Here is a 14,960-nt window from a genome sequence, read left to right on the forward strand (position 1 = left end):
GTATTCAGTTTTTCCTCGTAGTTTGCAATTTTTATTTCTTAATTTTGTATACGTTTCATGAATCTCTGAAAATTTCTTAATGGTAAAGATATTAGAACATCGACCAAAGAAGACATAATTTAAGAGACTTTAAAGACGTAAGATATCTGGAAAAATAAAGGCAATGAATTTAATTAGGTAGAAATCAAAGCTGTGTTACTTATAGTCTATAGTGTCTATAGATTAAGTGACTAAATACAGCACCAAAAGCAGTGAAGCAGTCTGTAAAAAAATGTCTCCTTAAAATATTGACAATAAGAACAAGGATGACTTTAAAAATGCTGAATAAGTATGAAAATATCCATTTTACGATTGGTTCTAAACGATTTCCATAAAACCGTGGAAGTTTTTATTATCAGTAGTGGTTTACTTAGTGTCGGCGTTTTATTTTGGGATTAGCATAATAAAATCTGTGCAAATGAGGTAATTTAATTACAAGCAAAACTGTTTTTTAGATGAATTGCATAGTTATTCTTAGTAAGTTATTCTGATGTAATTTTACTAGTTGTCCTTGATTATTCGTATCCTATACTTGAGTTGTATTCAACGATAAAGAAACGATCATCTAATTATTTTTATTACAACTTAAATATAAAAAATCAATTTTCGATTTCAATTATTTCACAAATATCTTATCAAATTTCTTTTTATGTGTAAAATATTTGTTTTTGATTGATGTAAAAGTTTTGTATCGTTTGTGGATTCCACAAAACGGAATAGAAATCTATCATCTTAATCATTTTGTTCGTCCATGGTTTATTCAGTATTAAATATGGTTTTCAGATTTATTTAATGACTTTATTTTTAATAAAAAATATTTATTTAAGCATCATATATAATTATAAAAATAAGATTTGTTTACACTCAGACACTGAGCTATTGTCTGATTGATGATGATCCAATGAGCTATATCTGATTGTAATAGGTATAACTTGCAGTTTGTCCAAATAAATTCAATAGCGTTGAACTCGCAGTGATAAGACGGAGGTCTCAACACTTCACGGCCGTTATCTTTGGGTAATAATTCAGGTTTTGTGAGTTTGCGTCATATCTGATCTTGTTTTTTGTCAACCAGGGTCCTGATTCTATTTCATTTCGATGTCGAAATTTAAAAGCGACTACGCCATGACAGTCGCAATCGCTAGCGATTCTCATTCATTTCGATTGTAGTTAAAACTGGGGATATTTACTTTATCATTTTGACACTGCTGAAAATTTGGGTTGGCCCTGTTGTTTATTGGCTGCACTACGCTTGTTGAATGTTTGTTTTGTTTACGTTACGTGAACGTCTTTTTTTTTCTTGTTTGAGTTGTTAAAACATAAATAGTGGCCATTCTCAATTATATTTTGAATTGAAAGAAAAGATGGCAAGAAAAAAAAAGGTGATATGGGAGATCCTTAAGTTATAACCACTAAGATTTGACTTAGTGGTTATATTCTAATATATTTTTAAATTTACTGCAGCTTAGTAATACTAACCCTAAACATTTTGGGTATCCTAGAGGCATAAACACCTTCTTCCAAATATGGTTCTAATACCCTTATTAAATAATTTGCAGCTTGTTTATTAAGCCGGAATTGCTGCCTAAATTGAGCATCACTTAGTGAAAAAGAATTTTGAGTATCCCATAACATTCTTCTTATCCTCCGTTCTGAGCGTCGGATATCTATCCTCTCTAGTTCCTCCAAAAATAGCAAATGTCCATAAAACACAGCCATATTAATACTTTTTGCCTCAGTTTTTCTTGCAAGGATCAAAACACAACACCGCCTACGTACCTAAACTGAACCTAAGTTCACTTCTCCCAGTCCAGCCAGTCATGTCAGATTAATTTCGACTCGAAATGAAATTTCAACCACTTTCTTGAAGTTGAAATTAATTTCGATAAATCGAAAATTAGTGACGTCGTTTGGTTAGTTCAGCTGAAATCCACAAGGTTTGCAAAGTCGCATTTCGACGTCGCCATATTAATTTCGACATGTTTTGAGTCGAAATCTCAATTAGAATCAGGGCCCAGGTAATAATTTCCATTCTAGTTTAAACAGCGGTAGGTTGCTTTTCTAAAAGTACACTGTGATATGGAGCATTATCCATCATAATTAGTGATTGCCCTTCTAAATTGGGAATTAATTGTTTACTTATCCATTTACTGAAAATTTCATTGTTCATTTCCCCATGATAATTAGCTACTTTAGTATCAAATCACCTTATGACTTCTTCTTATGACAGTCTTTTTTCCATGTATGCTGTTGTGTAAAAAAATAATTTGCCAATAATTTCCTGCTTGTACAAACATCCATCCGATGGACTATATTCTTTTATGGAATATAAGTTTTCGTTAAAAAAACTTAAATGATTTGGATATAAAACTCCTCAAAAGGTCCAACAAAGTAATGGAATAATTTTACAGTTTTTCGACCAAAGCTTTTATGAGTAATTTGACATTGCCAAAGGCGATCTATCCACATTTAAAATGATCTAGATGGCTGAGTTGCCAAAAACGGAACTTTGACCGTTTATTTTTGTACCAAAATATCATTGAACCCACTGTGGTATATATTGAATAGTAACGGTGAAAACTGAACATTGTTGCACTCCTTTTAAGAAACGTATTTTTTCTTCAAACGTCAAATAATGATGACATTACTTATCTAACATGATCCTGTCAAAGTTTGATGTCTCCGCCGGCAGCAGTTTTTTTTCCCATTTCTTTACGGCGGAGGGAAAAATGTTGTCATGGTAACAATATGAAACATGTCACAAAGCAACAATACAAATGTCATTAACAACAATTAAACATCATTTTTATTTATAGTAATATTAAAAGTACAATTAGTTAATGAGGCATTTTCAAAATTGAAACCGTGCAAAAATGTTCCCGACTCTTGATACGCATTGGTAATTGTTAATGATACTGATGGTCGAGAACAACTTTCAGCAATCATTCCCGATGGTGGCGAATCATGAGGGTTTAAAATTTTTTGAGCATTATCGTTCTTATTTCTTATTTCGTTTAGGTTTTCCATTTTCGCACTAAATTTGCGCTTGCGGTTGCAACAACAATAAGCTGTCTTTAATAATTGCAAACAACTATCAAACAACTGTAACCAGGGAGACGCAAATCCCACCGACGACTTAATTATTTTAATTTCTAACATCTAGACGACTTTGATAGTTGTCACAGTTAATTTCAAGTAAAAATAGCGTATGAATTGTACTATTTATGGTTGAAAATTGCTACGTTTGAAGAAAAAATAGTATACTTTATTCGGCAAAAAAGCGACTTTTCTGAAAAAATATCGGGCGCGTCAAGAAAAGTCATGCTTCTCCGCCTCATAAAGTAATATACTATTACGAAATTCCTTTACATATTTTAATATAATGTTTTATTGTTAGGATGCCCAAACATATGGATGGCAACTACCTCAACCAGAAAAGATTTCACACAATTGGGAGGCGCTCAAAGATGCTGTACAAGGTCACATTAAGTCAGTTAATTGGGTAACGAGAGTAGAACTTAGAGATAAGTAAGTAAATTAAGATTGTGTCAAGTAAACATAACATTTTTAACTGTATTTAAGTTTTCTATCATTATTTTTTCGATTTTTCATTGCGTTTCAGATCTGTTGAATACATCAACGGTCTAGGTACATTCATCGACCCCCACACGATCCACGCCCAAACGAAGAAGGGCGAGAAGATAATCACAGGAAAGAATATTCTGATAGCGGTCGGCGGCAGGCCCCGATACCCAGACATACCCGGTGCTGTAGAATACGGAATCAGCAGCGACGATATTTTCAGTTTAGAAAAGCCCCCAGGAAAAACTCTAATCGTAGGTGCTGGATACATCGGCTTAGAGTGCGCTGGATTTTTAAACGGTCTAGGATACGACGCTACGATCATGGTGCGATCGATTCTCCTTAGAGGCTTCGACCAACAGATGGCCAATGTGATTCAAGCCGAGATGAAAGAGAAAGGAGTTAAATTCTTACACAAGTAAGTCATTTTTGTTTTTATAATATCAAATTTATAAAAAATCTGAGTCTATAGATCGCAGTCTGGAGTTATTTCTCTCTTCGATTCCTACCGGCATTAGTCTGAATCTGTATTGGAGATTTTGTAGCGTTTGGCGAAAGATTTGGCTTTAGTGATATACAAATCTTCTATTTAGCGATTCAAGTTGATCCCGTGTGTTTCAGATGTCTATAGCTTCTCTGAATATTTGTGGACAGATAGTTTGCTGCTTCTCCTAAGCACCTGTGTTTGTTCAAATGTATTGGTTGACTTGTGTAATGGATTGCAGTTCCTCATGTGTTCATTCAAACGATATTTACGCGATATGTTGTCGTTCCGATGTTGACTGAGCGACAATTAGGAATCCCGAGCACTAGGCAGTCTGGCTGCGACAGCCACTCAAATGCCGACAGTTTACGGGAGCCCGCGCACTAGGCAGCCAAGAATCCCCGGCTGTGGTAGCCACTAGAACGTGCCCGCTACATTGTTGGCCCGTCAGCTGCCCACAGCCAAAGCAAATGGCTATCTGCTTATATAACTGCCTTCAGTGTCAGCTAGATCTATCCCCAACGTTTTTAAAATGACTTTTGATATTATTTAAAATCCGCAATTCGAAATAAATTGACGTTTTTTATGAAATTTTTTGTATAAATATGCAAAATCCCCAGATATTTGCATAAAATATGCAATATATGCATATTGCGTATTTGTCTAAGTCTAGTAAAGCGATTCTACGCAGTTTTTAATATAAACATTTCGAGCTATAACTATATGAAGAATAATATATTTTAAGTTCCTTTCTTAAATATTAAGTTTCAGTTATTTTATGACCCTGAACATAAAAATCTTAACATAACTGTTAAAGTAGCAGTCTGAAGAGTACATTCTTTGAACATTTGCAAATTATCCTTTACATGCATACATAACCAGCATATCTATGTTTTATAGACCTGACAAAGGCTTTCGATCGCATCCAAGTCGAAGATGTCTTACAACATAAAAGAAACATACCAATCAATATTATACAAACCATCGAAAACATCTACTTCCATAATCGAATACAGGCAAAGATAAATGGAAAACTAACACAGTGTTTACCAGTACAAAGAAGAGTCAGACAGGGTAACTCGTTAAGCCCACTCCAAATAATACAAGCAGTACGAAAAGGTCATGGTTACAGAATGAGGAACAAAGAAATACAAATATTATGTTATGCAGACGACGCCGCATTAATCGCCGAGATAGAAGACGAGCTCCAAAGATTAACACACATCTTCAATACAACAGCCAAGAAATACGAGGCATGTTTTTTAAGTAAGTACCGTTTTGCGATTCCGCCGCCGCAGCGCTACGGTCGGCGTTCCGCGCATGAGCGTTGGTTACCTACATCTCTTGTCTACGCACTGACGCCATTACAGTCTGATTATTCATTGTATACTTGTTTACTCCAGTGTTTAAGATGCCTCCAACAATCGTGAGTCGCGCTGATTGTGAAGTATGGGCTGTTATACGATTTCTTAGTGCTAAAGGCGTAAAACCGATCGATATTCATCGTGAGATCGTTGAAGTTTACGGACAAAACATTATGAGTGATGGAATGGTAAGGAAATGGGTGAGAGCATTTAAAGATGGCCGCACAAATGTGCATGATGAAGAACGGAGTGGGCGTCCTTCGGTCGTTAATGAAAATTTGGTACAGAAAGTGGAAAAGGTGAGAGAAAACAGATGCTTTACAATTTCATCATTGTCCGACTGCTTTCCTCGGTATTTTCGTAGTGTTTTGTATCGAATTGTTACCGAGAACTTGAATTACCGGAAATTGTGTTCACGTTGGGTTCCAAAAATGTTGACGGATTTGCACAAAACCCAACGTTTAGGCAGTGCATTGACTTGAGCGGTACCACAGTGAAGGTGAAGATTTTTTAGACCAAATTGTTACTGGTGACGAAACGTGGGTGGCCTACGTCACACCAGAATCGAAACAACAATCCATGGAATGGCGACATTCATCATCACCCAAAAGAGTGAAGTTTAAGCAAACAATTTCTGCCCGGAAAATCATGTGCACAGTTTTTTGGGACAGAAAAGGAGTATTGCTAGTCGAGTTTCTGTCTCGTAATGAGATAATCAATGCAGCGTCTTATTGTGAGACATTGAAAAATCTGCGTCGTGCAATCCAGACCAAAAGACGTGGCAAGTTGAGTAAGGGTATCGTTTTGCTGCATGACAATGCCCGTCCACATGTGGCTAATCAGACCAAAGATCTCATCAAATCATTTAAATGGGAAACTCTAGATCATCCTCCATACAGCCCTGATCTGGTGCCCAGCGACTACCATTTGTTCCAGCACTTGAAGAAACACCCTGAGCGGTCAGCGTCTTCAAGACGATAACGAAGTCAAAACATTTGTGATGCAGTGGTTAACCAGTCAGGCGGCAGAATTTTATCAGGAGGGTATTCAAAAACTGGTGCCACGTTATGACAAGTGCCTCAATATTCACGGAAATTATGTAGAAAAGTAGATTAAGGTACAGGCTTTCATGTAAAAATAAAATTATTGCCATATCTTTGCACGTCTTTTTTTAATTCCAAAACAGTACTTACTTAAAAAACACGCCTCGTACAATATGATGATATCAGCAGAAAAAACCAAATGTATGACATCTATGACGACGTAAAATCGAAATTGATGGGAAAATAATTAAGCAGGAATCAAGTCTTAGATATCTGGGAATAGATATAACTAGTTACGGAGATGTTGAAGAAGTACGACAACAAAGCTTAAAAGCAAGTAAAGCGGAGAACACAGCAAGACACAAAAACAAGAATCTATAAAGCAGCAATTAGGCCTATATTAACATACACGGGGGAGACAAGACCTGATACATCTAAAACGGGACGACTACTAGAAACAACAGATATGAAAATACTTTGAAGATATCAGGGAAAGTCTGTTGGATAGAGAGAGAAGCGAAAACATAAGAGCATGCAATATAGAAGACATAAATGGATCGGTGACAAAACGGAAACAGGAGTGGAACGAACACATTAGTAGAATGGCAGAGGATAGGATAGTACGAATAGCACGAGATAAGTTACCAAATGGACGAAGAAGTATTGACAGACCAAGAAAAAGATGGTGCGATAATTTAAACAATTTAAGAGGCTAATATTGAAGAAGAAACAGGCTTTAAATCCTACATACAAGAAGAAAAAGAAGATCCTTTATATAGATCTAAATTTCATAACATAAACAGCAATCAGCCCATTTGTTAATTCCTACTATTCGCAACACAAAAAGATTTAGTGAAAAATAAGGAAAACAGACAAAGGTATCGATTGTACATTGAAAGGTGTAAAATATTTCTGACAGTATTTATTTATTTGAAAAGTTGGAAATAACAATAGATAGAACGAGACATATATGTATATAAAAGTGGTCTAAATATAAGTCCATTGTGTAACCTAAAGATAAATATTTTTACGATTCACCGGTACTTGAATTTTACACAACTATGTCATTAGCAGCAATATTACTTTTATCTAAGTGTTTACGACACATGTGACTACTTGAAAAATGTCCCAGATTGTTTAAACAAAAACGCCGATTTAAACAATTCGAGTGGGTTTAAATTTTTTATCGACTGTAGGGTAATTCCAACAAAAATAAATTCATTGGCATGTAAATCACTTTTTGAGACAGTTTGCCAACTGTGAAAAATTAATTTCAAAACTTCTTTCTCTTTATAAGATATTCTGCTTGTTCATTGGCGCATTAATACCTCTATGGAAGGTTGTCACTACATCTTTTGTGCGGTCGTCCGACACTTCTTCTCTCGATTGGTGACTTATCTCTTGCTCTTTTGACGGCACGGGTTTTTTCCATTGTGCTTATGTGGTTATTCCATCCTTTTTTTTCTATTTTTTGTCCATTAATTTTTACACTGTACGTTACATTTTCTTCTAATGTCTTCACTTCTCTTTCGATCTCTCAACGCATTTTCTGTAATTCTTCTCAGTACTCTCATCTCTGCCGGTTTTCAGTAGCCTTTGCGTTGTGGCTGTGTCGGGTCTTGTTTCTGAGGCATGTATCATTATTGGTCTTACCATAAATAATTCTTGACTTCATTTCAGTTTTAATGTGTCTGTTTCGCCATATAGTGTTATTAAGGCATCCTGCCAGTCTATTTCCTTTTTGTACTTGATCTTTCCCTTCTTCTTCCAGGTCTCCATAGCTAGACAGTGTAATTCCCAGGTATTTTATTTCCATTACTTGTTCAATACTGATGCCATCAATTTCTATTTTACATCTGGTTGGTCCTTTGCTGACTACTATTGTTTTAGTTTTCTGAGATGAGATTGTCATATTAAATTCTTTTGTTCTTATGTTAAATCTGTGGACCAGTCTTTGCAGATTATCTTCATCTTGATCAATATTCGTCTGCGTAACAGAGTATTTTTATTTCTTTGTTTTCCATTCTGTATCCTCTTCCTTTGTTACCGCTTCTGATGATTTCATCCATGATCAAATTAAAGAGCATGGAGTTCAATGAATCCCCTTATCTTATTCCGCTGCCTATTTCTATAGGATCTGTAAGTTGTCGATCTATTCTGATTTAAATTTTGTTGTTTTCGTAGATGTTTTCAATAGTTTTTATAATATTTAGGGGAACTTCTCTATTATAGAGAAGATGGATTACATCTTTGAGTCTTACTCTGTCAAACGCTTTCTTTAGGTCAATCAGACACATAAATGCTGGTCTATTATACTCTACTGATTTCTCAGTAATTTGCTTTATAACGAATATTGCATCTGTACACAATCTTCCACTACGAAAACCCCGTTGTTCATCTGCTAAACTTATCTTCTGTTTTATTAGCACTTTTAAAATTTTAGTTGTAAGTTTTAGCGTAGTATTTAACAAGTTTATACCTCTGTAGTTTTCTGGCTGTTTTTTATCTCATTTCTTGAATAGTAGAATTAGTTCGCTCATTCTCCATTCTTCCGGTATTTTATTGTGTTTTTTAATTTTATTAATTAATGTAGTTAATTGTTTTGTCATTAAAACAAAATACTTATTTTTACACGAATACTGAATAAAACTTACCATCCTTTTTCTAATCAGCGTTCACTAGGCAACCATCTTATAGTCGGTTCGCTATATTTACGCGGGTTTCGGATTAACAAAATTATGCTAATGACTCATTGATAACCAGTTGCAGTAAACGACTTCCCAGAAAATTAGGTAAAAACTGCATTAATGGTCATATTTTAAAATACATTAAAATAACATTAGGGTAGGTATAAATTTATTACAATATTGCAGTTGAATTGATTCTTTGCCAGTGTTGACATTATATGTTTGGTGGAAATATTTAAAAATGCCTAGACGTGTGTTAGATGTAGATAGTCTAATTTGTAATGTACATAAGTATTTTACGGATGAAAAAGAAAATGGCGGTCCTTTAAAATCGGTAATGTCTGTTCAACAACGCGTATGTGATGCTCTAGGAATTAGTGAAACCAAACTAAGAGGAGTATTACAAAATCGCAATAATGAACGGCCGAAAGAAGATCACCGAAAAACTCGCCTATCATTGAAAACGAAAGATATTCCAGATGGAAAAAAATTTGAAATTTGTGATACCATTTATCGAATGCGAGCCAACAAGGAACATGTGACCTTAAATACAATTCTCTCGGAATTAAAAGATAGAAAATTTGACGAAATTGGCAGAACAAGTCTATGGCAAGTGATACATAATTTGGGTTTCAAATTTCAAAAGGAGGATAACAGAAAAGCCCTTTGTGAAAGAAGTTCTGTTGTGCATAAAAGAATTAACTTTGTAAGAAAATATTCTAAATTAAAAGAAGAAAGGGCAAATTTTATATATTTAGACGAAACATGGATATTTTCTAGGGGTGCAACCAAGAGAATATGGCAAGATGATAACGTAAAGTCTATCAAACATACTGATGGAGAAGGGAAGCGACACATAATTTTACATGCAGGAGGGAAATCGGGTTTTATAGAAGGTGTTGATTTAATATTTTCATCTAAATCAAAATCAAGTGACTATCACGATAATATGAACACAGAAATGTTTGTAAAATGGTTACATGAAAAACTTCTCCCAGGTTTAAGTGAGCCCAGCGTAATTATTTTAGACAATGCACCTTACCATTCTGAAGTATTAAACAAAAGTCCAACGAATTCTTGGACTGTTAATAAAATTAAAGAATGGTTGACAAAGGAACATATACCATTTACACAACATATTTTAAAATCAGAATTATTACGCTTGGCAAATATCCACGCAAAACCAAAAACCTTTGTTGTGGATCAGATTATTCAAAGTTACGGTCATCAAGTTTTACGTCTGCCACCGTATTATTGCCAGTTTAATCCCATCGAATATATATGGGGAATAGCAAAACAATATTATGACAACCATATTGGGCCTAACGGTTATAGCGACGAACTAATAGAAGATTGGTGGACTCGTGAAAATAAAATAAACGAAATAAGTCCAATTATAATAACAATTATTTATTTATTTATTTATTTATTTCAACGGTAGAACCATTTACAATAAAATACAACAAATGGTAAAAAGTAAAGATCATGTACACAATCAAACAATATAGAATTTTAGAACAATATAGAACAAAAGAAACATAAAACAATAACAAAGAAACAAGTAAACAGTTAAAATTTGTACATTAAAACAGTATTTTAAATCACAAAAGTTAAAAATATATATATATATATATATATATATATATATATATATATATATATATATATATATATATATATATATATATATATATAAAAAAATATCACATATCTAGATTGATAATTACATTCTTAAGTTGCCTTTTGAAAGCGTTAATGTTTGTACAGAAAGGATCCAATAGGAGGTCATTGCAAGAGCTCAGCATTCTCGACAAGGGAAAATGACGAGCATAATCAGTCCTATGAAAAGGAATATAAAAGAGTGCAGTGTGTCGAGTTCTATGTATTGTGTTTAAGTGTACATTGGCTAATAACGAAGGACAATTAATAAAGTTGTTTATAATTTTAAACAAAAATAACATATCAGCTCTCAACCTGCGGTTCTTCAATGTAGTAATGTTAAATTGAGACATTATTATAGAATAATCTATGAAATAATTATCAGTATTTTTTATATTAATATGTCCTTTAAAAGCTAAAGATCTTAGAAACTTCCTCTGAACGCTCTCCAATCCATCAATGTATACTTGATGAAATGGGGACCAAACAACAGAGCAGTATTCAAGACCTGAGCGTACCAGAGAGCAATACAATAATTTAAATACAATAGGTGAGAGATCATGACTGTTACGATAAATAAAACCAAGATTACGAAATCCTGTTTCCTTAATTTTAAGAAAATGGCTTCTAAATGTCAATGCACAATCCAATAATACACCCAAATCTCTTATCTCAGTAACTGAATCCAAGAGTACATCATTAAGAACATATCTATTAGCTATTAGATTATTTATACGACCAAATGAAATACAAGAACATTTAGTTGGATTTAAGCTTAAACCATTTTGTTTTGACCATAAAAATATATTATTTACATCATCTTGCAGGAGATCTCTATCCGATTTATTATGTATACAACGAAATAGCTTAAGATCATCAGCAAATAGCAGGAAGTGTGAGTTTTTGATAGCCTTACCAATATCGTTAATGAACAAGTTAAAAAACAAAGGACCACAGTGAGACCCTTGTGGTACACCAGAATAACAATGGAATTCTTTTGAAATATAATTGTTAATCCGTACTTGCTGTGTACGTCCCATCAGAAAACTTTTAATCCAATTAACAATGAGGTCACCAAAGCCAGATGCATGAAGTTGGTGGACCAAAAGATTATGATTAACCTGGTCAAAGGCCTTTGAGAAATCAGTGTAAACGCTGTCGACCTGAATTTTATACTCAAATGCACCCAACAATTAATGGTGATGACAGTGATGATGATGACGATTATGATATTTTTGATGATAATGACTGATTTTCATTTTTGTTGGCAAGTTAAATTTTTTTATTTTTCATTAGAAATTCTCTCCATGGAACAAATATACATAGACCATATTTTCTGTGTGAAGTGTAATATAAAATTATTATTAGGTTTATATTAGCCACATTAGACTCCATTAATGAAGTAATTCTCCTTATTATACTGTCAATTATATAAAAGATTTTCCATTATTATCTAATTAAAAAAAGTTATGGATTATTTTTCATTTCATTTGACCAGTTGATATTTCCCCAAAGATCAGGTAATTAAAACTGTGTACTTACAATATAATTGTTAATCCGAAACCCGCGTAAATATAGCGAACCGACTATATAAACTATTGTGACTAACTTTGAATGATCACTATAGATGGCAGTACTATTAGCTTTCTTAGTAGACGTATAGGCAACACAATTAACAGACAATAGTGAGTAAATGATTTAAGAGATAGACAATTGGAATATTTGAAAATGACGTAGCCTATAAGATACAAATCCAAATTAAAAGTTAATAAGCTCTCCATTTATTGGCCCAAGATATTGTGTCATCCACCTGCCTTTTTAAAAGTTGATTGTACTTATTAAATTTTTACCAAAAGATATCACTGACGTGTCATCCGCAAATTGTAATAAATTACTATTGGTTAGTTAATTTAGTTAGAACCCTGTGGAACTCCTTATTTCATTGGAAATGATTGGGAATGTGTTCCATTAATTTTGACTATACATCTGCGTCTTTTAAGAAAATCACAAACAATCAATAGTAGCGAAGGGGAGCAGTTCATCCTGTGAAGTTTGTATAATAATCGTTTATGCCAAACGGAGTCGAAAACCTTCTTGATATCCAAGAAAACTCCGGCAGTGTTCAGTCCTCGTAATCTTGCTGCCTGTACATTGGATGTTACTATTGAAAGATAATGGATTGTTGATGATTTTTCCTTAAATCTAAATGGGTATGCTGGAATATGTTGATTTAATTCTTCATATAATCTTCCTTGGATAATTTTCTCAAACTATTAAGTAATGGGAGAAGAGTGATTGGACAGTAATTTGTGGTTAGTATTAGGTTTAGAAATAATTATTACAATACCCATCTTCCATTCATCAGGGAAGAACTTATTCATCATACAATAGTCAAATATGCTTCTTATTTCCTTATGAATAATAGTTGCCTAAGAATTTTACGGTCGATGGAATCTTTGCATGGAGTTTTTTCCATTTTATAAAGCTTCGTCATTTTCATCTTCTGTGATGAACTGAAGGGCATTCAGATTTTGATTGTTCTCTTAAAAATTTTCAAACCAAATATGATCACTGCCCAGATCTGGAGTTACAAGTACATTTGTGATATTATTTATAATATTTATATTTACTTCATACACAGATGACTTGAATTTGGGTTAAAATCACCAATGATTATTGAATAATCATAAACGGATGCTTTAGTGAAGATGATTTCTTCGATTAAGGAAGAATTGTGAATGTAGACAACGAAAATATGTAATTTAAAGTCTTTGAAGGAGAATTAAACGTGGATGCAGTTGTAGAGTGGTTTGTTTATTCTTGAAGGGTTCTCTTTACCAATTTTCATGTTTTTTTTTGGATTAAATAAGGCTGCCTCCTCTGAAGTTTTGGTTTAATATATTTCCTTTTTGTTGCTCCGACCCGTGATTCTACAACATATATCTCAATTATGATTTAATCAATGTTTTTATTTTTACAGATCCGTCCCCACTGAAATTAAAAAGGACAATGACGGCAAATTGCATGTTTCATGGAAGAACGATAGAGGAGAAACATTCACAGATACTTTCGATACAGTTCTTTTTGCCATCGGCAGAAGAGCCCTGACGAAAGAGCTACATTTAGAAAATGCGGGTGTGAAAGTTGCCGGCGACGGAGAAAAGATTGATGCCGTCAACGAACAGACCAATGTACCTAATATTTATGCCGTAGGAGATGTTTTATATGTAAGTAAATCATCAATAAATTTCTAACTGCAGATAATAATTTGGTATACAACTTTTCTTAATAATAAATTTGTCTTGTTTGCAGAAAAAGCCAGAACTTACCCCAGTGGCAATTCTTGCCGGACGTTTCTTAGCTCGTCGTCTATTCGGCGGTGCAAGTCAAACTATGGACTACGAAAACGTAGCCACTACAGTATTCAGCCCTCTAGAGTATGGTTGTGTCGGCTTAAGCGAAGAAACTGCTGTAGAACGATTCGGTGAAGACAATATTGAAATATACCACGGATATTACAAGCCCACTGAGTTCTTTATTCCACAGAAAAGTATTGCCAACTGTTACTTAAAGGTAGTCGCCAATAGAGAGGGTAACCAAAAAGTTTTAGGATTGCACTTCATTGGACCAAATGCTGGAGAAATCATTCAAGGATTCGCCACAGCAATCAAGTAAGTTTTTACTAGTTTAAACATTCTGTCTAGACTGATATAAGATCAAAACTATAATGCATTTCTTCGTTTTCAGATTAAATTTAACAGTAAAGGATTTAATGGAAACCGTAGGCATCCATCCAACTATAGCAGAAGAATTCACAAGAATCAATGTCACTAAACGGTCAGGCAAAGATCCCAATCCTGCATCATGCTGCAGTTAAAGAAAAAATACTCATTTCCAAATATTTTTATTTTTGTATATGTACAGCCTAGTTAAGGTCATCCATCACTTTTGTATTAGTAAAATAAACACCCTGAAATATTTTGTCGCACCCCAAAAACTATTCAAATTAGATTTTTGTTATTTTGATTTAAAATCCTATAAACTCTGTTATAACATACTGTATTGCTGATAGTGAATGAAAATAAATAATTCTTAATATTTC

General features: G+C 33.8%; 1 protein-coding gene across 3 annotated transcripts in view; it reads left to right on the forward strand.

The window, feature by feature from the left end:
- Positions 1 to 14,960, forward strand: part of Trxr1 (Thioredoxin reductase 1) — a 28,273-nt gene extending 13,313 nt beyond the window's left edge. For all 3 annotated transcript variants that reach the window (XM_072545366.1, XM_072545364.1, XM_072545365.1), the window contains exons 3-7: positions 3,437 to 3,567; positions 3,662 to 4,039; positions 13,839 to 14,085; positions 14,171 to 14,529; positions 14,606 to 14,960. In XM_072545366.1, coding sequence (XP_072401467.1) covers positions 3,437 to 3,567; positions 3,662 to 4,039; positions 13,839 to 14,085; positions 14,171 to 14,529; positions 14,606 to 14,735 — 1,245 coding nt within the window. In that variant the 3' untranslated portion in view covers positions 14,736 to 14,960. The remainder of the gene's footprint in view (positions 1 to 3,436; positions 3,568 to 3,661; positions 4,040 to 13,838; positions 14,086 to 14,170; positions 14,530 to 14,605) is intronic.

This window comes from Diabrotica undecimpunctata, chromosome 9 (genome assembly GCF_040954645.1).
Source record: "Diabrotica undecimpunctata isolate CICGRU chromosome 9, icDiaUnde3, whole genome shotgun sequence".
Lineage (NCBI taxonomy): Eukaryota > Metazoa > Arthropoda > Insecta > Coleoptera > Chrysomelidae > Diabrotica > Diabrotica undecimpunctata.